General features: G+C 37.3%; 1 protein-coding gene across 4 annotated transcripts in view; it reads right to left on the reverse strand.

The window, feature by feature from the left end:
- evla (Enah/Vasp-like a) overlaps positions 1–27,308 on the reverse strand; it is a 43,928-nt gene that overhangs the window by 5,313 nt on the left and 11,307 nt on the right. For 2 of the 4 annotated variants that reach the window (XM_067455240.1, XM_067455237.1), the window contains exons 2-6: positions 13,476–13,644; positions 13,056–13,233; positions 4,680–4,737; positions 3,939–4,000; positions 1,879–2,667 (exon numbers count right to left, since the gene is read on the reverse strand). In XM_067455240.1, coding sequence (XP_067311341.1) covers positions 1,879–2,667; positions 3,939–4,000; positions 4,680–4,737; positions 13,056–13,233; positions 13,476–13,644 — 1,256 coding nt within the window. Of the gene's footprint in view, positions 1–1,878; positions 2,668–3,938; positions 4,001–4,679; positions 4,738–13,055; positions 13,234–13,475; positions 13,645–15,841; positions 15,975–27,308 lie in introns of those variants that run through there. The other 2 variants (XM_067455239.1, XM_067455241.1) reach the window with 2 other exon arrangements.

A 27,308-nucleotide genomic window follows, 5' to 3' on the forward strand; every position in this document is an offset into this window, starting at 1 on the left:
AAGGGGTCAGTAAGGATTTATTTTTTGTGGAAATAAATTAATACCTTTATTTAGCAAGGATGCATTAAATTAATTCAAAATTACATTAAAGACATTATTAAATTATGTAAAATATTTCTAGATCTTTGGAATGTTCTATTACTCAAAGGATCATGGATTTCCAAAAGAAAATGACAGTTTCCACAGAAATACTAACCAGAAAAACTGTTTTCAACATTCATCATTATTAATTCATTGTAATGTTTCTTGAGCATCAAATCCTCATTTTCAGATCATTTCTGAAGGACCATGTGACTCTGAAGACTGGAAATTCTGCTGAAAATTCAGCTTTGCATCCAAGGAATATATAACATTTTAAAATATCTTAAAGGAAGTGTATGTAAGATAAGATTGTGGCTAAAACTGGTACTGCAATCACTTTCAAAGGACTGTAGTGTATCCCCTCTCCCCCTCCCCCAGACTCGAGGTTGCCAGATAGGCTGCAGGATCGAAACACTACTGACTTCGTGATTGGTAGACAGGTGGAGGGCGGAGCTTCAGTTTCTTTAAGCTTGGAATATTTCACAATATTACTTTTTGTAACTGCCTTTTTAAACGCAGCCACTGTAAGCAAAAGATATTTCTTATTTTAAAAAATCTTACCGACCCACAACTTTTGGATGTTTCTATACGAAAACAATTTATATGAAAACTATACGAAAACTTAAAGTAAATTCATAAACACACCGCTGAAAAACAATGCAATTCTGATTTTTGTTTTTTAGTGTTCAATACATTTTTACTCACACCTCCAAGGCATTTTTGCATATGTGACAAAACCTCAATCATGTCAGCCAGCTAGATAATATATGTTGCTGATGAATCAGCAGAATTTGAATTATAATACACCACAGAAAACTAAGCATTTAAATATGCAAAGTGGATATGAAAAAATGAACATTCGGTGGAGCAAAAGAAAGAATAAAGGGCCTTTCATGTAGCTCAATAATCTCACACACTGGCCCTGGGTCATCTTTATTGTTGAGCCGTATCATTATGGTTAACCAAGCATTTTAACATTAAAAATGAACACATTTCAAATTCATGATCTGCAAAGAGCAAAAGCTCTGAGAAAAAAAGGAACATAAGGTTAGTTTAAGAGGTGAACTTTCCCCCGATGGAGCCCCCACACCATTCTGTCACCTGAGGGAGTTTGGGTTCCTTGCCACTGTCGCCTCTGGCTTGCTTAGTTGGGGACACTTAATATTCAACATTATTGATCTGACCATATGGTTGCTGTATAAGAACTGAACTGAGCTGGACGAAGCCATCATTTTTTTGCAGAACAGCTTTATAGATGAAATGAACTAATAATTGATGATCTTTACAACGGAACTGAATTAACACCTAACTGACTTGCATTATTTTCCAGTTACCACTGTAAAGCTGCTTTGAAACAATCTGTAATGTATAAAGCACTATATAAATAAAAGTGACTTGATAGTTTAAAGTGTGACGCATGACTTAAACAATACAAACAAATCACCTTTGAGCAAACATAGATGAACATCACTGTGATGTATATGAAAGTTTACTTAAAAATCTTAAATCCAGCCCTCCTCTATTCAGAACATAGAAGGTGAGGCAGCTGCCATTTGTTCAATTGAGCTGCTGTGATATTGTTGTATAACACACATACAAAAGTCAACAGCTTCACTGAAAATGCTGACAGGCCAGTATTTGCATATGGTTTCAGTACAAAGACTGAACTGTTCTCTTTGGACAGCTTTTGAGATCAGCATGTCATCAGCCCAATTCCACTGGACAGGTGTGTGAAGCCTTTTGGTGGTGGGCGAGTAATTATGGAGGGGGCAGCTGATGGGTGTCTGAAATACTTACTGCTGGACGCTGTGGCGTTCTGATAAACAGGCGAAGGAGACGTCTTGGGCGTGGTGTGAGAGGTGGGTGTGGTGTCGAATGGGGCTGTGGCCTGGTATAGCTGCTGCGGGTGGAGGGCGGGGCCTTGGATGGGATGGCCAATGAGAGAGGGCAGGGGGCAGGACGATTCTTGTATGGGATAGTGTGGGTGCAGTGGTGCTCCGGAGGTGACCTGCGTAGGAGGGTTTTGGTATGGGTAGTACTCCTCTGCCTGGCCATTGGATGACTGCTGGTGGTGTGTTACAGGCACCAAGTGGGAAGAGTTAGTGGGACCTTTTGGGGCACAGGTTGGGCCGTTGTTTAGGGGCGGCAGGGGAAGGGCGACAGGCAGGGCAGGTTGTTTGATCGGCACTGCCATTACAACAGGGGGTGACGCGGTGGGTAATGGGGCGTACATGTGGGCAGAGGACCAAGTGCCGTGTTTAGGTTCCTGGTGGCCCGTTGGAGGAGAAATAGGGATTTGCTTGACATTGCGAGGTGGAGGAGTGACACCTGGCTGTACGGGGGAGAAAGCAGAAGCCAGAGAGGTGGATAGCTGGGAAAGCTGCTGGGCCTTTTTTTGAGGGGAGTCCATTGTGCGGTACCCGCTCTCCCGTTCTTGGGAGGAAGAGGAGGTGTGGGAGGAAGGTGGCACGGGGTTAAGGTGAGCATAGGAAGGGGGGAGAGTGTTAGCCCGATACTGTCTGAGGTCATGCAGAGCAGTTTCGGACTGAGAGGCAGATGCTGACACTTTAAACTGAAGGGTGGAGACTAAGAAACAGAGAAAGAGAAACGGTTCAACACAAATGACAAACAAAAAGAGAGAAAACGTGAGAATGACGAAAAATCAAGCATCAAAGTGTACAAAGAAACTGAAAAAGATGAAATGTGAGCAAAATATACCATTTTAAAGCACGTTATATGCTACAGGTGAATCTCACAAAAACATTTAGGTCAGATTTCAGAAAAATAAAAAGGGAGAAATAACAGAAAATTAAGCATATTATGTGACCAAGATTTTGTTTCATTGTAACTATTTTTATGACAAACACTCACAAATTCTCATTACAATATGGCGTTTACTTTTGACATTTTTAAACTAATACTTAAAAATTAAAAGTACTAAAACCTATTTTCTTTCAACTGAGTATATATATATATATATATATATATATATATATATATATATATATATATATATATATATATATATATATATATATATATATATATATATATACACACACACATACATACATACACACATACATACATACATGGTTAAACTGGTCTGGTTAAAATTTGAATGGAGAAAACCAGAGAATACATCTCATTTCTAGACAGATTACTGAAGGAAAATGAAAATTTAATGGAAGTACGTAGGAGGGCGAAGCCAGGCTAATACAGACACATTATTTGGACATTTTAATAACTAAATAAATAGTACTAAATAATCATTTATTTATATATATATATAATAATAATAATAATAATAATAATAATAAATAAATATATATATATATATATATATATATATATATATATATATATATATATATATATTATTTTGCATTTCAATAACAATGAGATCACTTAATTTAAACTGTACTGACAACAGGAATTATAATGAAATAATGCACAAAGTAAAATAATAATTTAAAAAATCTTAATTGTCCTACAACAGGCTTAATTTTCTTTAAGCAAAATTATTTCAACATGTTTCATGAGATTCACCAAAACAGAACTCACAAATACTGTTTATGAAAGACGACTGTTTTGGCTGAACTGATAAATGCTTAAGCAGAAACAGAAAGAGAGCGTGTGTGTATGACAGAGGATGGGCAGTGTCTGCTGTTTGGAGTAGGGAACTGTTCTCCGGCCAGGGAAGTTGATATTCCTCAGTGTTTGTCCAAGCAGACAATAAAGCCTGCAGGGTTACTCTGTGGTGGTTTATGAGTATGTGTGTGTGTGTGTGTGTGTGTTAATTGCACAGCATGTAGCCTCGTATCATATTCCACAGAGATGTGGCATCTTTGGCCTACCTGCAGAGCCAGATGTTCGTCGTTCCCTTTCCATCTGCACCTGATGCTGGTCCATAATTTGCCTAAAAACAAATGTTAACTCGCTTAAAAATAAAGTATAATCTAAACACTCTCAATCCACTGTGTAAACTGCTTACTGATACAAAGCTCACTGGAAAGTGAAAAGTGATGTGTGTTCACACTTTGTCCTGTTGAGCTCAGCGAGTTTTAGAGCTCAGCTTTGTATCTGACCACTAGAGGGCACAATCTAAACTTCATGTCATGACAGCAGTTCAGAAGAGTTCTCAATCTTCCAGCAATATGTGAAGAATACTAAGTGCAAAACCAATGAATTGAAGAATAATTTCAGTAATAAACTGAACATACTATGAACTGTAATTTTAAAAGTTATGTATGTAGTGCCATCTCTAGCGACACTAATTAAAAGTTCATCCTTTAATTTTTGTTTCCCAAACACCCCTCATATGCAATTGGTCGGGCAAACAGATAGTCCCGCCCCAAACTCATGCATTGCTTGAGCCACTGTCACGGTGTTAGGATGGTCGGATGCTCAAACAAACAGGACTTTCATATTTTGAAAGTGCCACACATTTCAGGGAAACCATAAAAATAAAACATTGCATACTTCACTTTAAAAAGGAGCACATTCTGTAATTCAGGCCAGTGTCCAATGCTTAAAAGCTTAAATAACAAGTGACAGATGTCTCAGAAAGAGTAAATGTCATAAGAGACGGTCCGCACCTCCTCTGAGCCTCGGCATCATCTGTCACCGGTCCATTCTGACGATGTGCTGCTGGACCTGAATAGAAAGAAAATAATCGTACCTCATCATTTAGATATTTTGATTTAATTGTCTCTCAGGAACTGTAAAATGTGCGTTTGATTGACTTGAATTGAATATATCCTGATAACTTATGGCAGACTTGATTAGTCGTTTTCAACGGGTTTGGTTTCAGGACACAGATTTTACATTATAGGCAGCTGGTTTATGTCATCTGACATGTCTTGTATTCTTCGTTATATAGTATAATTTGGAAACAAAACATTTGCATTGATCGGTACGTACCATGCTGCAATTGAATATATATTTAATACAGTATGGGTCATGCTTTCTTTTAGTTTTGGTCATCATTTTCGCAAATCAGGTTGTGTCAAAACCGGCTAATCTGCCTAATTTGTCTAGCCTTCTACTAGTTTGATTGGACACATGGCCGTTAAAAACAACAACAGAAAATATAGGTATCGTTTCCTCCTCCCTAAGCTAAGACATGAGGGCTAACTATAACAGTCCAATAAATCCATTATGAGACAAACCATATAATGCCAAAACAACAAAATAATAACGACAACTGCCCTCATACCCAACACCTCATTACTGGTAAACTTTGCAGTCGTTCTAAAGCCACCATAATTGTTCTGCTGAACTTATTATGGGGTGTGAAGAAGCACTGCTAATAATGGTAAACATGGCTCTCAGGTTACGGAGATGATGACTATTTACGTCATATGACATTCAGAATCTCAGTATGGGGCATGGAAGCTCAAGGGAGGAAGGAAGGCCCTTCTGTTCAGAGAAAGGCCCTTAGTGTGGGCTCATCTAATGTGGTTGATAATCTTTGGTTGCTAGGCACCATTCAACATAATTGAGTTTAGCTCTTTCTACTGTGCAATTTAAGGTGGCAAAATAATGAGCTGTACATACAGCTAGAATAGGCAGGGGTCTCAAAACTTAAAGAACAAAGTAAATAAATGTAAAATCAAACACTGAAGATGCATTGGACGAATACATTCATTTGCGTTTGTATAGAGAGAAACAATAATTTAAAAAAAGTTTATTAAAATTGATTGTCTTCTAAAGGGCTGTTCACACCATAGACAATAACTAATTATATAAATATTTAGAGTTATATTTGTAATAATCGTATCAATTCTAAGAGAAGAGAGGGATCCACAGCAGAGCCACAATGATATCAACATGGAGACATTTTTTTTTCTCCAGCTGATGAATGATAAAAATATTGACGGCCAATCAGAATCCCCCTGGCTTTAAAGAGCATGAGCATTTAAAGCTTTCTAGTAGTGATGTCAAATCGAATAATCGTGATTAATCACATTGGAGACGCATTAGATTACGGTCTAATTCTCACTTTTAAGTAATTATTAACTATGACTGTTGCTTCAATAAACTAATTAATGCTTAATAATATTTAGTAAGGTAGTTGGAAGTTTAGGTATTGGGTAAGAATTAGGATCAAGTGATGTTAAATATGGTCATGCAAAATAAGGCATGCATATGTGCTTCATAATAAACAGCCAATATCCGAGTAATATGCATACTAAGCAACTTGTTAAAATTGTGAGAATATAGTGAGAATTGGACACTAAATCAAAGTGTTACCATCACATCTAACATAAAAGTATATAAATATATAATACATGCGTTTATATTTCAACCACATTTTACTGTTATTAAGTAATTTAGATCAATTTCTGACTGGGACTGACCAAGTGATAAAAAGCTTTAATAAAATAAAAATAAAAACACTGCATGGCTTAAAATAACACAAAACACAACTGATCACAGAGGTGTTTTATGTTTTCTATATATTACACCTAATGAGAAACAGAATTATAACAGGAAACCTCAGACAGCACTACAGATGATCATAAACAGCAACTCCTCCCACTACGCATGAAATACAATTAATACTAAATACATTTCTGCTTGACAGTAAGTAAGTAGTTAAGTTATTTTTACTTATAATCATTAATAATAAGTAAGAGAGTAACATATGCCATTTCTTTAAACGGTTAATACAGATTGAGTAAATAGGCATGATAAATGAGACATCTCGAAGACCTTGGCATTAGCAGTTGTCAGTAGGATCAGTCTGGGTCTAAACATGCTGCAGATGAAGCAGATGACAGGTGGGATTCTGCTTCCACGTTTAATCATTAAATGATCCGTGTTCTGAAGGTGATTATGGGAGCTAAAGTCTCATTGAATTCAATTTCATTGAGCAGCGTCATATCCTAAAGCACTCTTAATGACTTCCAAAAATAATAAACCAAATACATCCTTCAAGATCCATGTTTTATTAAGTCCAAAAATATCTTTGTCATGCTTCTCAGTGTAATAAAACCAGGCTTATTTTGAAAAAATGAATAGCTATATTAAACTATGTGCTCATACTGATTCTAATAGGGAAAACAGCTTGTCATCGGCACAAAAAAAAAAATTGGAATAACTGCAGCAGCAGAACGGAATATTAAGTCCCTCAAAGAACAGGAATGGGAATATATTCATACGTCATGTGAAAGCAGCATTTCACACGGTCACAAACACGCAATCCACCTGAGGTCCTGTCTGCAGCAGATGGTCCCATTTCATCTGTCCCTAAATCACTGATGAACATTATAACAGACACTATGCAACTACTGAAACTCTTCACGAAACATCACATACATCTCACACCATAGGAAAAACATAGGCCGTCTGAGACAAATTTTGCAAATCCTAAAAGATTCCTCTGACCCTAGGCTAAAATCTGATGTCTTTGATAGTTATTTTGACATGTTCACCGATAGCGGATTAATGCCCATTGCGATCAAAATTTACCTCAGGTGAAATTATGGCAGCGTCAGATTTGGCACACAGTCCTGAAGTGTGACTTCTCCTAGGACGAACGTCAATTTATCGTAATTTTTCAAGACAAACCATGACCTAAATAAGCGACCATTTCAGTCCAGCGTGTAATGCAGCTCACTGTCACTGAACGCGTCATTGATTGATGATATAAAACTCCAGTTTTCTTGTGTGCGTCCCTTTTAACACATGTTGACTATCGTACAGTCTGACATTAATGACAGCTGAGATCTTAAGGTGTGACAAGGCGTACAGCGGGGATCATGTTTGTACAATCTGACAAGGAACAATCATAAAGGACTATTATAAATCGCACAATATGCACCCGGCTTTAGTCAACTTGATCACATAACATATAAGTCAATATAGGATCTAAATGGACCAACAAAAGAAATCCGAGGGTCAAGCTTACTTGAAAATAAAACGGATTCAATATCATTTCACTGACAGAGCCATGCTGACTGGATTGCTACTATGAGAAGTTTTTTTATGATAAGCTAGATATTTATGAAATGGCAGTTTGTTTGCAGACCATAAATAATGAATCCATACCCTGTTGAGCAATTTGAGAAATATCGAATTGTCTCACTCCACCAGTGAAGAAACGTATCTTTCCGCTAGAAGTTTAGCCTAAGAAGAACATGCAATATCTTTTTATGGACAGATCTCAAAAAAATATAATTCTGTGCTCCAGATTCAACCATAATGCTTGGCATCAGCTGAGTTGTGCACTGTGTAACTAGACATTTAAAGCAAATATATTACTCCTGACCATATATCCAGTTCTGCTGCAAGTCATGGCAGCGTAATACTAATGATGAATAAAGTTAATGGGTTCTTAGTTTTCAGTGCCTCTTGAGGGTTGAATCTGGAGCTCTGGATTTTGTTGTTATATATGGTCAAATACTTTAAAAACTTTGGAGGGGGAATCACTAAAACGAACAAACTATTAATTTGCTATTAAATCTATGGACAAGCTTTTGAAGTAAAGTGTAGTCAATATTTACAGTGTTTTATGACGCACACACCATATCATCTGGTGCTTGTGCGCAGCAGCAGAGTTCCTTTGTACCAAATACACATACACTGGTGATCATTGAGCTGAAATGATGATGTCCACTGAGACGTGAAGTGGAAACACGGATGCAATCTGATTGGATGAGGGGAACCGCTGGTTATTTGTTTGATAAACCCTGGCATTTTTTTATAACACGCCATATGCTAAATATAAAGCTGTAGATTGTTTTAAAATGTTAACAAAAAAACCCTAACATTAAAACAAAATTTAAGTTGTAGAAATAGCTTCTCATGGTAACAATTACTGGTTTTGATTTTTTACAATGTAGATATAGATTTTTTTGCATTAAACTGTAAGTGCATTAGGCCTAAGCACCAAGCCTTAAATCACATAAAATTATAAATCTAATAGTTGAGACAATAGCAAATACAAGTATCTTGTTTTTATGCGTATACCAGATTAAATCTATCTGAACAATAAGTCTTCCAAAGCTCACTAGCACTGAATGTGCACTAAATAAACACATTTGCACACTCTTTGAACATGCACAATTTTATTGAATTTAATGTGAATTTAATTCTTGATGCGTGTTGTTCACTATCTTTACGTGATATTTGAAGGGAAAATACAATTGCGGAAGTTTTCATCATGCTGATTTGTCTGACCCTGCAGTGAGGCGTGTGTGTGTGTGTGTGTGTGTGTGTGTGTGTGTGTGTGTGTGTGTGTGTGTGTGTGTGTGTGTGTGTGTGTGTGTGTGTGTGTTTGTGTTAGTGATGCACAGTTTGGGGTTATATCCACCAATCGGGCACACCAAGTAATAAAAAATAACATTCCAATTAATTGTGGGTGGATGAAAGATAAATCATTGTGTTTGTTTGATAAAAACATTTTGCGAGCCCTGTGAGTGAATCATCATACCACACACTTTCAAAACAATCCCTCACGTGTACTTGCGGGGGAGCTGGAGCTCATTAAAATATGCAAATCTTATCCAATCCTAGCCGTGGGTGTTTATTTCAAAGTCTTCAGTGCGGCACGCCCATAAAAACTGAACATTCCATGAGAGAGGCTAAAAACCAGGATAGAAAATAACCTATTACTAATTTATTATGATGTTTTTGAATGTAAAAACCACGCAAACGTCATAAATTGACTTCAGACAACAGTATAAAAAACCAGTTCATGACCCCTATAAAATTCATTAATTTACACATCCTCACACTGTTCCAAACCTGTATGAATTTCTTTCTTCTGCTGAACACAAGCGATTTTTTAAAGAATGTCAGAAAAGCAAACAGTTGATGGGCCCCATTGAATTCCATTGTATTTGTTTCCCATTCTATGGAAGTCAATGGGGCCCATCATCTGGGTGAACTGTCCCTTAATCTAACAACAACAACAAAAAAATTGTATTATTATTCATTTTATTATAATAATTTTTTGTTGTTTATCATTGTTATTGTTATTTAATTAATTTGGCTTTGATGTGACTGATTAATATTGTAATATTGCAATAGCATGACAAATTCAATTAAACAATATTTTAATGAATTGAACATTCTGTTGACTTTAAGTAACAAATAAACTTTGCAACAAACTTTGTCAACAAACTATTAATAACTAACTATTAACTCTGCTAATTTTTTATTATTATGGTACCCCAACAGAAATTCTACTGACCATAATTAATTTTGCAACTACTATGTCAACTTATTCTAATCCTAACCCTACCACCAGTCTACTAATTCTCTAATAACTCTCATTAGATTGTAGGTGCAATGTTACTTAAAGTCAACAGAATGTGTTAGAGACCATCAAAATAAAGTGAAACCATATTATATATAACATTAGGCAATCAATGGGGCATACTATAAAAATAAAAATAAAACCAGCAGTATCAGTTATGTTATGCTTCACAAAAAATCTAAATTAATTTTCGAACCCCAAATGGCCATATTAATCATGCACTAATGATGACTGTTCAAAAACAGTCATGACAAAAACTCTAGATCCCAAACCCCGCACACACGCCTAATCACGATCTTCAGACAGGCACCGCGCCAAAAACCGCCGAGCAGCTTCCAAAACCCCATCCTCCATCAAAGCCACCGCAATGGCCCATCAGAGGCACCACAATACATTAACACAAGCAACTGAATCCTCCAGCCCTTCCCCTTAACAATACTTACTGCTGAGTTTTATTACTGTGGAGCTGATCCGTCGGATTGGCCCCGGGGAAAACTCCGGTCCAAGCATGGCTCCACAGCCCTCTTAGGTGGCTTTAATCTATGCACAGATATCTATAATGGTGCAGTTTGAGCTCCACTATCAGGTGGGAACTGGTAATAACAGTCAGGACTCAGGACTCAGGACAGGTGAGTTCAGGCAGGTGAACACCAGCTTCTCTCTTCTCTGCATGCTGAGGTGCAAGTAGCACTTCTAACAACGTTTCCAATCTGCCCACCCCAAAAAGCAAGAAACATTCAGCACCCGTGGCCAGAGACTGTTTGGCTCCATGGATATTTTAACCAGGGCTGTGACCCCCCCACATACATCTTATAAGTAGCAGCAGCCTGAAACCAGAGAGGCCCATGTGCTGTTCTTAAATAAGAATTATACTACACTTGAGGGTACCATGTATAAGACCCAAACAACAATATTTTTTTCAGGCTGAATTTACAGACTACTAGTTGACATTTATTTTGCATTAAATTACAGTTAAATGACTGTTACAGCGATCAGCACAAGGACATGCCTGTAATATAGTAACACCTGCATTACCCTCATCTTTTTTAAATTGACATGTTCATAGATATTTAAGAGACAAACACTGCAAACTATAGTTAAAAGATAAATACACCCTTCCCTCACATTATCTTGCATGATATTACATGCAGCACCAATTTAAAACATTTTTGGTGGTGAAAAAAAGAAGAAGATATTATTCAAAGAATAATAAACACAGAGGAAAAGTACACTACTATAAAAAAACATTTGATTTGGTAAGATTTAAAAAAAAAAAAGTTCTTATATCGAAAATACAGTCAAACAGTAATATTGTGAAATATTATTAAAATTTAAATAACTGTTTTTTTTTTATATATTTTGAAAAGTAATTTATTCCTGTCTTCAGTGTCACATGATAATTCAGATATCATATAATGTGCTGATTCTGTGCTCAAGAAACAATTATTATTATCAAAATCATTGTTTTGTGGAAACTATGATGCATATTTTTTCAGGATTCTTTGATCAATAAAAAGTTTAAAAGAACTGCATTTATTTTAAATAAAAAAAATTAACATTATAAAAGTCACTTTCGATTAATTTAATGCATCCTTGCTGAATAATAAAATAAAATATGGCTATGTTTTACCCATGAAACCATGTAGACATCTCCCACATAAGTTAAACGCACAATATGTATGATTTTTGGAATAAAATATCCAAAAATCACTAGGACATTGTTATATATTTTGTTGACTTGTGTACTTACATTATCCCAATGTTTCCAAGAATGTTTAAATCCAGAGAAATTAGCAATTTTAACCAGAACACGGGCATATCAGTGCATTGCCTATCAATGAAATCATACTCACATTAACCTCGATTTCGGTTTTATTTTGTAGAAACCATGGAAACACCAAAGACGCTTTAATATATTAGGTGTTTTGCTAGACAGGTGAGCAACTGTTTGGATACATTCATCAACAGAAAATGAATCATTGTTATCCAGCTCTGTACAGTTAGTCTTATTGTTAGTCTTATTTACCACGAGTACCGTGTTTTACCATGACTAATATCGATATAGTTTACTGCAGTGAGCAACAACTGTCTCACAGTAGCCGCCGAGCGAACACAAAGAGTAGCATTATAACATAACTTTTTAACATGCTCAAATCTGTATCTAATATGATAAAACAGCACTGCATTACCCCAAAAAATAAACCAGAAGAAGCGGAAGCATTAGTCTGCGGCATAATAAAAGCTCCACTGCTCTCGAGCCGTGTGTCATGTTTGTCTCTCATTAGCCATCGCTCCAGCGGTCTCGTTCTGCTCCAACAGCTTTCAGCCCCACCTGCTTCATACTACAGTAACGGTAATAAACGTTGGGTTCTTTTCCACTGACTGTAGAGGTGAACACAACAATTCTAATGATTCCACAAATCAAGACGTCGTCAAGCTACGCCTTTGTTTTGAATAAGCGACATCTAGTGGCGGAAAATTACATATTGTGCCTTTAAATATGTTCCTATAGTATGTCATTACAAACAATTATTCCCAAAGACTTACTTAGAATGCCTTTAAAAGTATTACTCATATCAAGCTAATCTCTAAAAATTACAATAAATTACAGAAATAATCAAGTAACACCTAACCAAACACCACACACAAGTAATAAAGCAGAGAGTGGCACAGAGTACACCGAAAAAAACAAGGTCATGTAAATTACCTGCATCCTGAGAGCTCAGGACATTCAGCGCAAACAGCATGGCAGTGGAGAAGGTGGTGGCCTCCTCCTTGCTGGCAAAGTTCAACCCGTAAACTTGCCGCGCATCACGCCATTGATGAAAAGTTGGCGTGGCCTGGTTATATTTCAGACCTTTCACAATGGAGTAGTTTATAACGACCTGGAAGAGTGGCAACACTTGGTTAAGTATTTGCATCTGTGACATTTTCTCTATAATCAAACTATTTCAGATGCTCTTCAAGGAAAGATTTTACATAATGGCAGTTTTGGAAACTACAGAAACAGATTTCCAATGTTAAGAATGTTCATAGAAAGTGACTGTGAAACTAAAAGCACAAGTTGTGTACGTTAAGATCATATCACACAGTCCATCCGTGTTGTTGTGCCATGTTCACGTCTCACCTGCTGGTCCTGAAGTTTGACTCCCACCACGCGGAAGCTGTTGTTGACAGTGTTGTGGTAGATGTTGATGCGGCTGAAGCCTTGCTGGCCCGGTTTGACTGGCACCCATTTTTTGCTGGTGTCATCATAGATCATCACAGAGGCTCGTGCTTGACATATACTCTGTTCACTGTGAAGAAGAAACAAGGACATTAGTTAAAGATTCACTCTGCTCAACAAAAACCACAATGATAAATTATGATGTGAGACAATGAAATACAGATGTCGGACTGAAAGTGTCTCTTAGCAACAAAAATAATGTTGCAACTTGATTCTGCAACAATTTGTGTGTGTGTATTTGTGCATAATATTTAACTGTGCAAATAAAAGAGACTCAAATAGTCCAAATAAAAGCTAGATATGGAATGAAAAATTTTGAAGAAATTATGTCAAAGAACGTTTTTTACTACACTGTCAGAAAAAAAGGCAGTGCTGTCACTGGGGCGGTACCCTAAGGTACAAAACTGAAAAGGTACTAATATGTACCTTAAAGGTATGTACCTTTAAAGTACTAATACACACTCCTAAAGTACTGATATGTACCATTTAGGGGTGAGTAAGGTACAAAGATGTACCTTTTCACTTTTGTACCTTAGAGTACCGCCCCAGTGACAGCACTGTACCTTTTTTTCTGAGAGTGTAGAAGTCAAAAATAGCCAAACCCATGACAACCCCTTCAAAAATGCCCTTCGCCCTGACTGTGGTATTATGGCGCAGTAATTGCCCTACTGAATTTGTTTGAAGACAACGAGCAAGGGGCGGGTTTGTTATCTATACTAATCATATAGTGTAATAGGCAGCTAACCAGCAAGGCAGGGATGTAACCATGTTGAGAGAGAGAGAGAGAGAGAGAGAGAGAGAGAGAGAGAGAGAGAGAGAGAGAGAGATGTAAAATGTGTGTAATGTATGATCAGCATTAATATAGATTGCTATATTACATACACAATCGTTCACACTTTAGATTAGGGTCCAATTCTTACTATCAGTACTTATACAGTACAGATAAGTATTGAGATTAACTTTTGTTATTGACCAAATACTTATTTTCCAACATAATTTGCTAATAAATTAGGATCAGGAATGAATACATCAGAGGGACAGCACATGTGAGATGTTTTGGAGACAAAGTTAGAGAGGCCAGGTTGAGATGGTTTGGACATGTTCAGAGGAGGAAGAGGTAATTATTGGTAAAAGGATGCTGAGGTTAGAGCTGCCAGGCAGGAGGTCGAGAGGAAGACCAAAGAGGAGGTTTAGGGATGTAGTGAAGGAGGACATAAAGGTAGTCGGACTGAGAGAAGAGGATACAGAGGATAGGACTAGATAGAGGCAGATGATTCGCTATGGCGACCCGTGAAGGGAACAGCCGAAAGAAGAAGAAATTGCAAATAAAATCTTTTAAAATCAGACGATGTGATTTTCTGGATTTTTTTTCACCTTCTGTCTCTCATTGTTGAAGTGTACCTAAGATGAAACTTACAGGTTTCTTTATTTTTTTTTAAGTAGGAGAACTTGCGCAATTGGTGGTTGACTAAATACTTTTTTGCCCCACTGTGTAATTTTTGCCTCAATAAACTTCTAACTTATTAATAGTTAGTGTGGTAGATTTTAAGATTAGGTATTGGGTCGGATTAAGGGATGTAGAATATGGTCAAGCAGAATAAGGCATTAATATGTGCTTTGTAAGTACTAATAAACAGCCAATATCCTAGTAATATGCATGCTAATAAGCATCAAGTTAATAGTAAGAATTGGACCCTAAAATTATATCATATTAACATATAAAATAACACTGATATTTATATAAAAAATACTGTATAGTTATAATATATATTATATACACATACATACTTACATACATACATACATACATGTTATTTATACATGTATATAACTACCTACATAATTTTTTTTTTGCATTATATGCACTTTAGATTGAAAAATTGCGATCAGCACATAAACTATATTCAAATCTCTCACAAACTTCAAAAGCATTAAAAAATAAATGAAAACAATACAATAAAAAACTACAGCCTTGAAAGGTTCATACAAAGAAGATCAATTTTCTGTTGGTGTGCCAAATTAAGCAAAGCAGATTTCCACCCTGACTCATATATACCCTAAAACATACTGCAGCCTAGCACCACACCCCATCTCCCACAGAAACACCCAAATCCAGCCACATGCTTCTTAAACCCAGTTGTATAACTGGAGGAGCAGCAGCACACCACCAAAGCAACTCTTACTGACACCAAAACCAACTGATAAGATACAGCCATTTGAAACAATAGATCGGAGAATTCATTTAAGAGGAATCAGATCAGACTCACCATTGTTTTTGTGACATCATGCCAAATAGAAAATTCACACTCTGAACTGCGAGAAAATTAATACATACATGGGCTATATGAAGAGTTGTTTAGTGGAGGCTGGACTACCGTAGAGACAGAACCCAACATAAAGAAACAAGCATTTATGAGAAGTGAAAGAAGTGAGTTTCTTTCTTTTTTTCTTTTTAAAGGATGTTTGCACACAGCATATTTACACGTCATGCTTTCGCAATAGCATTCACTACTCTCGGTTCTTCATTCTCCACTCTTTCATGCTTGCCTTACGACAGAGCCTATTTCTAGCATCCATCTAGGGTTAGAGGGCAGGACGGCAGATTCTTCCCTGTCCTCTTGGTTTCATTTCTCCCCCCTAGAGCAAGTCTGAAATAAAGTACACAGTCTCTCCTCCACCGATGATGCTTGGTCGTCATAAATTACATCCTGACGGCTCTTTGCTTTCATAAACATCCAATATATTTAGACGCTGGGCTATCTCGGTTTACTTGTTCTAATAACACATCAGATTACATCCTGACGGCTCTTTGCTTTCATAAACATCCAATATATTTAGACGCTGGGCTATCTCGGTTTACTTGTTCTAATAACACATCAGGCAAGGCCTTTCTCTCAATGACTATTTATTTATAAAAACATGGAAAAACTTGCCAAGGTTGTCTCAAATGGAATAAGAATAATTATCAAATAAAATCAGTATGCCAAAGAATTTCCAACAAAACCTGGACTTCTAAAGGGTCAGAGACCAACATGTCTTGTAACAGCAAGCTATAAATATCCGAGTCAGGCTCATTTAAAACTCAGAAAGCTTTATAGTCTGTCGCAGAACTACAGAGACAGTAACTGAGCTTAAAGTACTCTGACAACAGCCTTTCAGGAAGTTAGGCACAATTTCCATATTTATTCATTATTTATTAATTCAGGAGGTTTGTGAATTCATGAAAAGCTAATAATTAATTAAATCATAAAAAATAGGAAAATTTCTTTAAAAAAATACAAATAAAACCCTTACTAAAAAGATGAAATATTTTATTTGTGTCAACATCTATTAGAATAAGTTTTCATGCTTTCAAAAAACACCTTATATTTTCACATATTTTACATTTTTTGCAGCACCTCACTTCCCAGTTTGTCAGAAACACTTTGTTCGTTTAGTTCATGTCTCTATAAAGCCCCTCCTTGCAAAAAGCGCAATGTGCTCTGATTGGTTGATCAGCTTGACCAGTGTGTTGTGATTAGTCAAACGCTTCGAGGATGTTTCAGAAATTCCATGCCATATCTGTGAGTTTCAACACACTACTAACACAACTCAATCAGCTCTTTTCCACTTTATTTTTTACGCATACCTTGGCCGGGAATTATATAAATTAGGAAAATCGTGATGTCTATGTTTCCAATCGAGGCATTTATGGGAGTTCAGAAACATTGCTTACTGAAATAGACTAGAGAATAAAACACTTTGCAGACATTTGTCATACTCAAAAGCAACATTACACTAAATAAAGTTGAAATGTAAAAAAGCATAATATTTTTTATAAACATATACTTAATTATAAATATTTTAAGTCAAAGAGGTTCTGAAATTTTTTTGGGAATCTCTTGGAGCTACCATTATTTTTGCAATATTCAGCTCTGGAAAAAATGAAGAGACCACTTAACATTTAGAGTGGTCTCTCTTTTTTCTTGTTTTCTCAGCTGTACATCCATTTCAAGCTTTTAAGAGTCTGCCATGATTCTTTGGTAAAAATTAAACATGAATTCTTTAGTAAAAATGATCCTAGTCATTTTAAAGCTGACTAAATTTACAGCAAAGAAATGTTATGAGCAATGCGATGCATTGAAATGTTTGGGCAGCATTGGTTTACTCGTCATACTTTATTAGACACAACAAAACCTTGCCAAATGAAAGCAGATATTTGATCACTGATAAAAAAGCATAAAACAATCATTTTTTATTTTGAGTAAATCTGCCCAAAAGACATGTGGCTGAAAGGAGGCCATGCTGAGAGTCTGAATACCCCACAGAACTAATGCTTTTACTGAATAAAGCAACACTATGGGGCAGAGACCTCCTGGGCCTTCCAGCTATGACCCCATTAACCGAATGCTCTCTAATGTGGATGAGTGCGAGTAAATGTGTGCAACTGTTAGAGTGATAAAGAAAGCCAAATGAACCTGAACTTGTAAGGACACTACAAGACATGAGAATTCCTGTTAGTACTGACATATCACAGGCACAATATATACGATGTAAGAATGTTTTCTGATGGCTCACCTGTGCCATAGGAAAGAGAGTTACCAAGTGATGGTATGGCCAGAACCAGGCCAGACTCCACCATTTGGCCATTATACAGCACTTTGATGCATACGTTTCCCCCCGCTTTTTTATTTTTATAAAATAGTTTGCTCTAGATTGTATGTACACACACACTATACAGTGGGTATGGAAAGTATTCAGACGGCCTTAAATTTTTTCCTCTTTGTTATATTGCAGCCATTTGCGAAAATCATTTAAACGGGTACTTTAGCGCTGGGAAGATGAATCTGTATTTAAACTGGGTCATTAATGTAGTAGAAATGTGAAATTATTTTTGAATCTGGTGCTTTCTAGACTGAGAAAAGACATATTTTTGTCTCATGGGGATGAAAGACAACAATTCCCAGAATGCTTCGCTGCCCTGTGATGAGGCCACTCCCAAAGCCAGCACTACTGAATCACTGATCACTTTCTCACCACCGCATTCATCTTCATAAAATCAGTTCAGGTAGAGAACAGACACTACAATTAAAAACTGAACGTGTCTGTTCAATATAATGTGATTTAGCCCAGGGGTTTTCAAACTGGGGTCCGGGGACCCCCAAGGGTCCTCCAGAAGGTTCTAAGGGGTCCCCAGAATAATTTTAGATAATTAAAAGATAAAGCAAAAATGGATAAAGTCTATTGGCTAATCTAACTGTTTAATTTCTAGGGCTGTACTAGAATAATCGAATATTCGAATATTCGTTCGGTGAGGTGGCATTCGATTTTCAGTTTTGAGATTCGAATATTCGTTTTTTTTTTTTTCAACACGTGACTTCCGTCGCGGACTCATTCTCACTCATGCTTGAAATAATAATAATAAATTTAAAAAAACACCGCAACATGCTTTCAATAAAAGCATTGCGCATTTTAAAGATTTAAATTAACAAAAAGTCAGAATAAGACAAAATAAATCCCTTATATAGAATAAAACTAATTGTAATAGATATTACATTTTGTGTCATTTTAAAAACAATTCATTTGTTCTTATTCAACTGTTTATAAGCATGCTACCGTGTTCTTTATTTATTACAGTTTATTGAAATCACTGTGTGTTACTAATTTAATTTCTGTTTTGGGATTCATTTGTTTTAAAGAAAGGTTCGTTATTAATACCTTATTAAAGTTCTTGCTCTCAACACTTTGTGTTTTGTATCACTTGTGCACTGTCCGTTTTCGGAGCATAAACCTGCCCGTGTAATGCGTACCGGAAACTGTTCTATTTAAAAGATTATTAAATGTTTATTAATATTTAAAGAATGTGTGCCACCTGATCATATTGCACCAAATGCAACACTGCACTCCACTGGATCTGCCGCAACACATTTACGATGCCGAAGAGTGAAACGTGAAGTCGTGAAAGATGATACAAATGCAAACCGACACTATTATTATATATTTAGCCCCACCCACCGAAGCTTCGAATATTCGATATTGATTGCCACCTAAGCTTCGAAGTAGGCTTGGGCGGTATCCAAATTTTGATACCGTCAAACCTCCTCCCTATTTTACCTCGGTATACGGTATTACCGTGAATAATTAAAATATTATGATGTAAGGCTCAGACAGCGTCAACAAACTGTTGGCTTGGCTTATATATATATATATATATATATATATATATATATATATATATATATATATATATATATATATATATATATATATATATATATATATATATATATATATATATAGGCCTATATTTTTATTTTATTTTTTACATTTGAGCCCCTGCCCCTGAGAAACTCTCTGCACGTTTTATGCTTACCGTTATGAGACAATTGTCAGACAATTGACTTTTTTTTTTGTGAGTCCCATGTCCACTTGATTTTTGTGGAGTTCATGCTTATTGCTTACATTGCCAGCTGTGTGACAAAAGGCTTCGGCAATATTACAGCATAGTCCGAGGGTGCGCTCGGTTTTTCATCCACGCAGCAGTGAGTGGATGGTGGTTTCGGATATGCGCCCTTAGGTTCAAGGTATTTCCATCTCTCGCGGTCATCTTTTTGTTGCACAATTTGCAAATTGCCTCGTCTGTATTTACCGTCAAAACCCAAAATACTTCCAAACTGCAGAAGTTGTGTTCTTTTTCGAGACCGAATAACTCAGTGCCCGACTCGCCGTCTTTTCCCCCCTCTCTCTCTCTCTCTCTCTCTCATCCACGCTGTCACAACAACGCATACACATATTTAGGCATTTAATAAATAAATAGTATTTAATATGTAAATAGTTTAATTAGTTCAACTTATTAAATATTTAATAATTAATTGTAAATCAGCAATATGTAAGTTGATCTGTTTTTTTTTTTTTGACGGTTTGACGGTATTGAAACTGATACCGTTGCTATTTTTAGATCCCGCGGTATACCATTTTACCGTATTACCGCCCAAGCCTACTTCGAAGCTCAAAAAATGGCATTCGAAACAGCCCTATTAATTTCTAAACGTTTCTCACCTTGTTTACCTTTCAGAATTGTATATGTTTGCTTTGTATCTTGCTAGTGAAATTTCTTATCATGCTCACTGGGTTCGTAGAGCAGAATTTTTAATGCGGTACACAATCTGCTTACAAGTACATACGTTTATTGTGAAAGTTGCTTATACAAGTAATTTTTAATTGAACACCTACGTCAGGTTTATACGTCGTCCAACATTAAGTATATCCAATTTAAATTTGGAAACAATGTTGTATTTAAAATGTCATACTTACTATCTATCTAACAGTTTAAATGTTTTTTCATACATCAAAATATATTGATGGATTTAAGGGGGTCCCCCATAAAGGTGCATCATATGTGGGGTCCTTGGCATCGTAAAGTTTGAAAACCCCTGATTTAGCCGCTGAGTGAGTGTCACAAACGCAGCAGGAGTTAGATTACATTAATCGTGAAGAAAGAGATGAAGTAAGAGCTCTCGTGATGAGAGCTGAGGTAAATGCGGCTGCGCTCCAGCGATTAGCATATGGTTTTGTATTAGTAGAAACCCTGGAGTACATTTGAATGATTGTGCTTTTGACCGTTTACATAAATGCCTGCAGCTGCGAGCTGAGTGCTGTGAGTAAGATTCCATCCCCATGCGTGAGTTGAAAACATGCGGAAATATCTCCCTCTGCTGGCTGTAGTTTTTAGCCTCTGGACAACATTTTTACTGATGACTTTTACTGGTTTCTACTTATACAAAGCCATTTGCTAATCGCTGAAGTAACCCTTTAAGTTATTTTTTTTCTTATTAATTTACACACAGCACCCCATATTGACAGAAAAACAAATTTTTTGCAGATTTATTAAAAAAGAAAAACTGAAATAAATCACATGGTCTTAAGTATTCAGATCCTTTGCTGTGACACTCACATATTTCTTTTGATCATCCTTGAGATGGTCCTGCACCTTCATTTGAGTCCAGCTGTGTTTGATTATGCTGATTGGACTTGATTAGGAAAGCCACACACCTGTCTATATAAGACCTTACAGCTCACAGTGCATGTCAGAGCAAAGGAGAATCATAAGGATCAAAGGAACTGCCTGAAGAGCTCAGAGACCGAATTGTGGCAAGGCACAGATCTGGCCAAGGTTAGAAAAAAATTCTGCTGCACTTAAGGTTCCTAAGAGCACAGTGGCCTCCATAATCCTTAAATGGAAGACGTTTGGGATGACCAGAACCCTTCCTAGAGCTGGCCGTCCGGCCAAACTGAGCTATCGGGGGAGAAGAGCCTTGGTGAGAGAGTTCAAGAAGAACCCAAAGATTACTATTGCTGAGCTCCAGAGAGGAAGTCAGGAGATGGGAGAAAGTTTTAGAAAGGCAACCATCACTGCAGCCCTCCACCAGTCGGGACTTTATGGCAAAGTGGCCCGATGGAAGCCTCTCCTCAGTGCAAGACACATAAAAGCCTGCATGGAGTTTTCTAAAAAAAAAAAAAAAACACCTGAAAGACTCCAAGTTGGTGAGAAATAAGATTCTCTGGTCTGATGAGACCAAGATAGAACTTTTTGGCCTTAATTCTAAGCGGTATTTGTGGAGAAAACCAGGCACTGCTCATCACCTGTCCAATACAGTCCCAACAGTATTGGTGGTGGCAGCATGGTGGTGGCAGCATCATGCTGTGGGGGTCTTTTTCCGCTGCAGGGACAGGACAACTGGTTGCAATCGAGGGAAAGATGAATGTGGATAAGTACAAGCACACATATAAAATAATGAAAGAGTGGATTTACAACAACTCCGTGACTTTTCTTGAATGGCCCAGCCAGAGCCCTGACTTAAACCCAATTAAGCATCTCTGGAGAGAACTGAAAATGACAGTCCACCAAAAGTTTACCATCCAATCTGACAGAACTGGAGAGGATCTGGAAGGAGGAATGGCAGAGGATCCCTAAATCCAGGTGTGGAAAACTTGTTGCATCTTTCCCCAAAAGACTCATGGCTTTATTAGATCAAAAGTGTTCTTCTACTAAATACTGAGCAAAGGGTCTGAATACTTAGGACCACGTGATATTTCAGTTTTTCTGTGCCAAATATTGCCAAAAGTATATGAAAATCACTTAATTCAGGTGTTCCAATCACTTCCATGGCCACAGGTGTATAACATCAAACACTAGACATGCAGACTGCTTCTTCAAACATTTGTGAAAGAATGGGTTACTCTCAGAAGCTCAGTGAGTTCAAGGGTGGTAAGATGAGTAGTAGTTTTCCTCACTACTAAACATTCCACAGTCAACTGCTAGTGGTATTATAACAAAGTGAAAGCAATTGGGAACAACAGTAACTCAGCCACTTGTTCTCTGAAGCGACTTATCACGCTGGCAATCCAATGGACGAGTCTGGGTTTGACGGTTGCCAGGAGAGCAGTACTTGCCTGACTGCTTTGTGGCAAGTGTAAAGTTTGGTAGAGGATTATGATTGATTATGTTTTATTTTTGAGGGGTTTGGGTTGGTCCCCTTAGTTCGATGCTTCAGCATACCAAGACATTTTGGACAATTTCATGCTCCCAGCTTTGTGTGAACAGTTTTGGGATGGCCTCTTCCTGTTCCAACATGATTGTGCATCAGTGCACAAAGCAAGGTCCATAAAGACGCGGATGAGCGAGTTTGGCGTGGAGGAACTTGACTGGCCTGCACAGAGTCCTGACCTCAACACAGTAGAACGCCTTTGGGATGAATAAGAGCAGAGACTTACATCAGTGACAACATCAGTGCCTGACCTCACAAATGCGCTTTTAGAAAAATGGTCATAAACACACTCCTAAACCTTGTGGAAAGCCTTCCAAGAAGAGTTGAAGCTGTTATAGCAGCAAAAGGGTGGGCCAACTACATATTAAACTGTATGGATTAAGTAAACTTATAATAAGTGTTTATATTGGGACTATTTCAGGCCAGAGTGCTAGGAAATGCTGTGGACGCATGTAGTTCTGTTTATTAACCGCTAAAGTGCGAAAAGTTACGGACTTCAGTGTACAACAGTGTAATATAAACAGACAAGGCACAGTATTTTTGGATTGTAAGAGGTCAACTAACTGTTCCAGATTTTTTCTTTTTAAATCTGATTTTAAAATATAAATATATTTTTATATTTTAATAAATATGTTGTATTTATTTAAACATACAAAAAATACCAATTTAAATATATTATAAACATATATTTACATTGTATTTATTAATTTATTTACAATTCATTCAGACATCTCACCAACTAGTACATTTTGAAAATATGTAGTTTTGCACATTCCAAGAAAAAAAATCCTTGAGTCCTTTCAAGATGTTATAAGAGAAGGGCGGGGAGATTTGTTATTGGCCTTAGACTCCCAGTTGATAAGCTGTCATAATTAATAAAAGCTGTGCAAAGCCTGGGATTTGGCTTCTGCTATCATCACACCCTCAGTGAACATCATTCCCCACTGACCCAAACTCTGTCTCACTGAGAGAGAGAGAGAGAGAGAGAGAGAGAGAGAGAGAGAGAGAGAGAGAGAGAGAGAGAGAGAGAGAGAGAGAGAGAGAGAGAGAGAGAGGTGAAAACGTGTTTGAGTCAAGTTGACAGGACTTGGCTCCTTTTAATCTCATGTAGAAAACATTTTGTCTAAGCTCAAGGCCAAACACAAGGTCCAACTCTGCTTATGTCTGGTCACAAGATCTTCAGTGCCTCGTTTGCCCAGATTTCAGAGGAAAATAACAGAATGTGCCTAAATTGGCTCTAAGCCTATAGTGTGCTTGCCTACACTGTGCATCTGGATATATGCCTGGTTATAACACTCTTCACCATCATTTGATCAGCATTTGATGAAGAACTGCTGCCATAATTAACAGATGTGCATAAACATCTCTTCTAAATTTAATTACTTTTACCGCCTGCTTTCTGCGGGTGGTAACAGCGCTGCATTAATTGCACCACGCACATAGTGAGATTTGTAAGGCACAATTTATAATAAGCCTATAATTTACATAAAAATAAGCAAAATTTGCTTGAGTTTGGCACAAATTAATTGATTTAAATTCTCAACTTTTAGCGCTCCTTCCTTCAGCACATAGCACCTGGTCAGTGGATAAAACAATTCTATAAAACTGCAAAAATTACTGCTTTCTATCATTGATTTGTGTGTGTGTGTGTGTGTGTGTGTGTGTGTGTGTGTGTGTGTGTGTATTTACTGTGAGACATTTTGATGGAATGAAACACTTAAGTACATACTTCAAATTACAGCTGGGGTTATTTTTAGCTTATAGCAAAAATGCTACACCAAGTGTGTCCTTTAAATGTTTCTAAAGCAAGTAAAATATGGAAGTCCCCTGTTATTAGAGTGTGGGAGGATGCAGCTGAAACAAATGAGAGTTTGTAGGAACGGGGAGGCTTGTGTTTTTAGCTTGTAACCCAGTAATCTTTTTGGGAAGGGTGGGAACCAAGCTAAATCTCTGCCTATGAGGGACACTTCCCACTCACAGGGAGCTTTCTGAGGCCTAAGAAGATGAATTAAAGGCTGATTTCTAGTAAAATCTGGATTTAACATCTCCTGCAACACAGTAATCTAAATAGAGCAAGTAAATGTCACAGAGCCCAGAAGAAAACTAGAAACATAATCGGCCCTATATAATCAGACTAGGGCTGGAATGACGCGTTGTCCATTACGCTGTTTATGTTTATCTCTAATCCCATCCTGTTTCACACAAAACAAAACTTTAGAGCAGATGCTAATGGCTAGTATGACAGTGGCACATAAAGGTGCTGTAAGTTTTTGACTTTTTGCTGATATTTAGGCTAAATTCACATACTCGTTTCTCTAAAAAAACAATGCTACAGACAGTTATTTTTCTTTGAAATGTGCGTGCCGAATGTCTGTTTTTGTTTTGGTCTGTGCAATAACTCCCGTTGCCAGTTTACCCAATAGTTTTTCGCCACCACAGGTTGCCAGTTGGTGGAAAACAAAGCATATTGCTGACATTGAAGCCTGCAAACAAATTGTTCTTTTCTCAGAAAAGCTTAACTCCAAGTCTTCCAGAGTCATGGTCAAAACTGATTCAAAAGACCGGCAGTCGCCAGTTTCTGTGTTTACTAGAAGCACGCAAACGCAACTTGGCCGTCGTCATTATGGCCCCGCCCACCGACTCTATACATGATGTGATTGGCCCGGTAAGAGTTTGGCGATTACAGCTCAAAAGGGTATTGAGAGTTGCTAGACGACACTCCCGGGCAGATTAGATTTGCTGCCGCTAGGGTGCATCTAGATTTCTAGACTAGCTCTTTCCTGTTGTGTGTTCTCAAACTGGGAACCCGTGTGAGCGTCGAGTCTGAGTAGAAGGGTGCGGGACAAACAATAAAATTCAAATTTTAATTTGAATATCTTTCATTCTTACATACAGCTCCTATAATACGAGTCTGCACATTTTCAGGACTCACAGTCACATTCATCGACAGTATCAGTATCAAAAATGTCCATGACATTGGGAATTTTTATCACCATTAACAGCATGTTATTAAATAAACAAGTTCAATTGAGGCATGAATTCATCCATAGATTTTTGTGTGAAACAGAAGAGATTTGGGATAAAGTACATAATCGAAGAAAGTGATTATGTTGACGTGTCATTTTCAGCCATAAATCAGACTAATTGTCAGATTTGTTTAGCTATTTCCAACTATATTTCATGGTATGCAAAGATAATAACAAAATAGACTAATGTGTTTTTTCTGTTCAGTAGTTTGTATTTTGTTCATCAACCAAACATGATATTTAGCCAGAGAGCTAAGAAAATTGACTACTGAAGCCTAATTTATACTTCTGTGTCGAGTGCACACTGTAGCTACATCGCAGACTGTGTGTAGCATGCATAGCATATGGCATAACCTGAAGTGCCTCTCCAAAAACGTACCAAGACGTCAATTCTACACGGACTACAAGCGCCGTGATTGGTCTGCCAGAACCCCTCCCTCAGGGGTTATCATGCTCCCTCTGCATGTGTAATTGCACATCGATGAGGACAATGACACAGAAGTACAAATGAAAATCGACACATAGCCCACAGCATAGAAGCTATGGTGCAGGTCCGACGCAGAAGTATAAATCAGCCTTAAAGGGATACTCCACCGCTTTCTCATCTTAAACTATGTTATTCCCTTAACTAAGACGATTTGATACATACCTCTTTCGTCATGCACTTAATCGCTCTGACGCGCGGTGACATTTTGATAGCACTTAGCTTAGCCCACTTAGCCCAGTTCATTCACTATGGTAGCAAACAGAGATCAAGTAAGAAGTGACCAAACACCTCCCCGTTTTCCCGATTTAAATAAATTTACACGAATTGCTGAACGACCAAGTATGGTGAAATAAAATGCAGCACTTTTCTAAGCGGGTTTAAAAGGATAACTATAATGTATGGCAGAATAGCACATTTGAGAGTACTTTGACTAAGCGCAGTAAAAAGTCACGTCTGAAAAATCCCGCCATGAATGATTACAACGCCATGAATGAACTGACTGAGCTCGTGACGAGAGCTGAGGTAAACACGACTGCGCTCGCGGCATAGATTCATAGCATATGTTCAGTCTGGCGTGTTTTCAGTTCATGCCTTTGGAAGCTTAACTTTCATAAGAATTAATTTGAGAAGTTAAACACTCACATTTCTCAGTATAGCTTCGTTTACATGAATGCCTGCAGCTGCGAGCTGAGCT

Source organism: Pseudorasbora parva, chromosome 10 (assembly GCF_024679245.1).
Source record: "Pseudorasbora parva isolate DD20220531a chromosome 10, ASM2467924v1, whole genome shotgun sequence".
In the NCBI taxonomy this organism is placed as follows: Eukaryota; Metazoa; Chordata; class Actinopteri; order Cypriniformes; family Gobionidae; genus Pseudorasbora; species Pseudorasbora parva.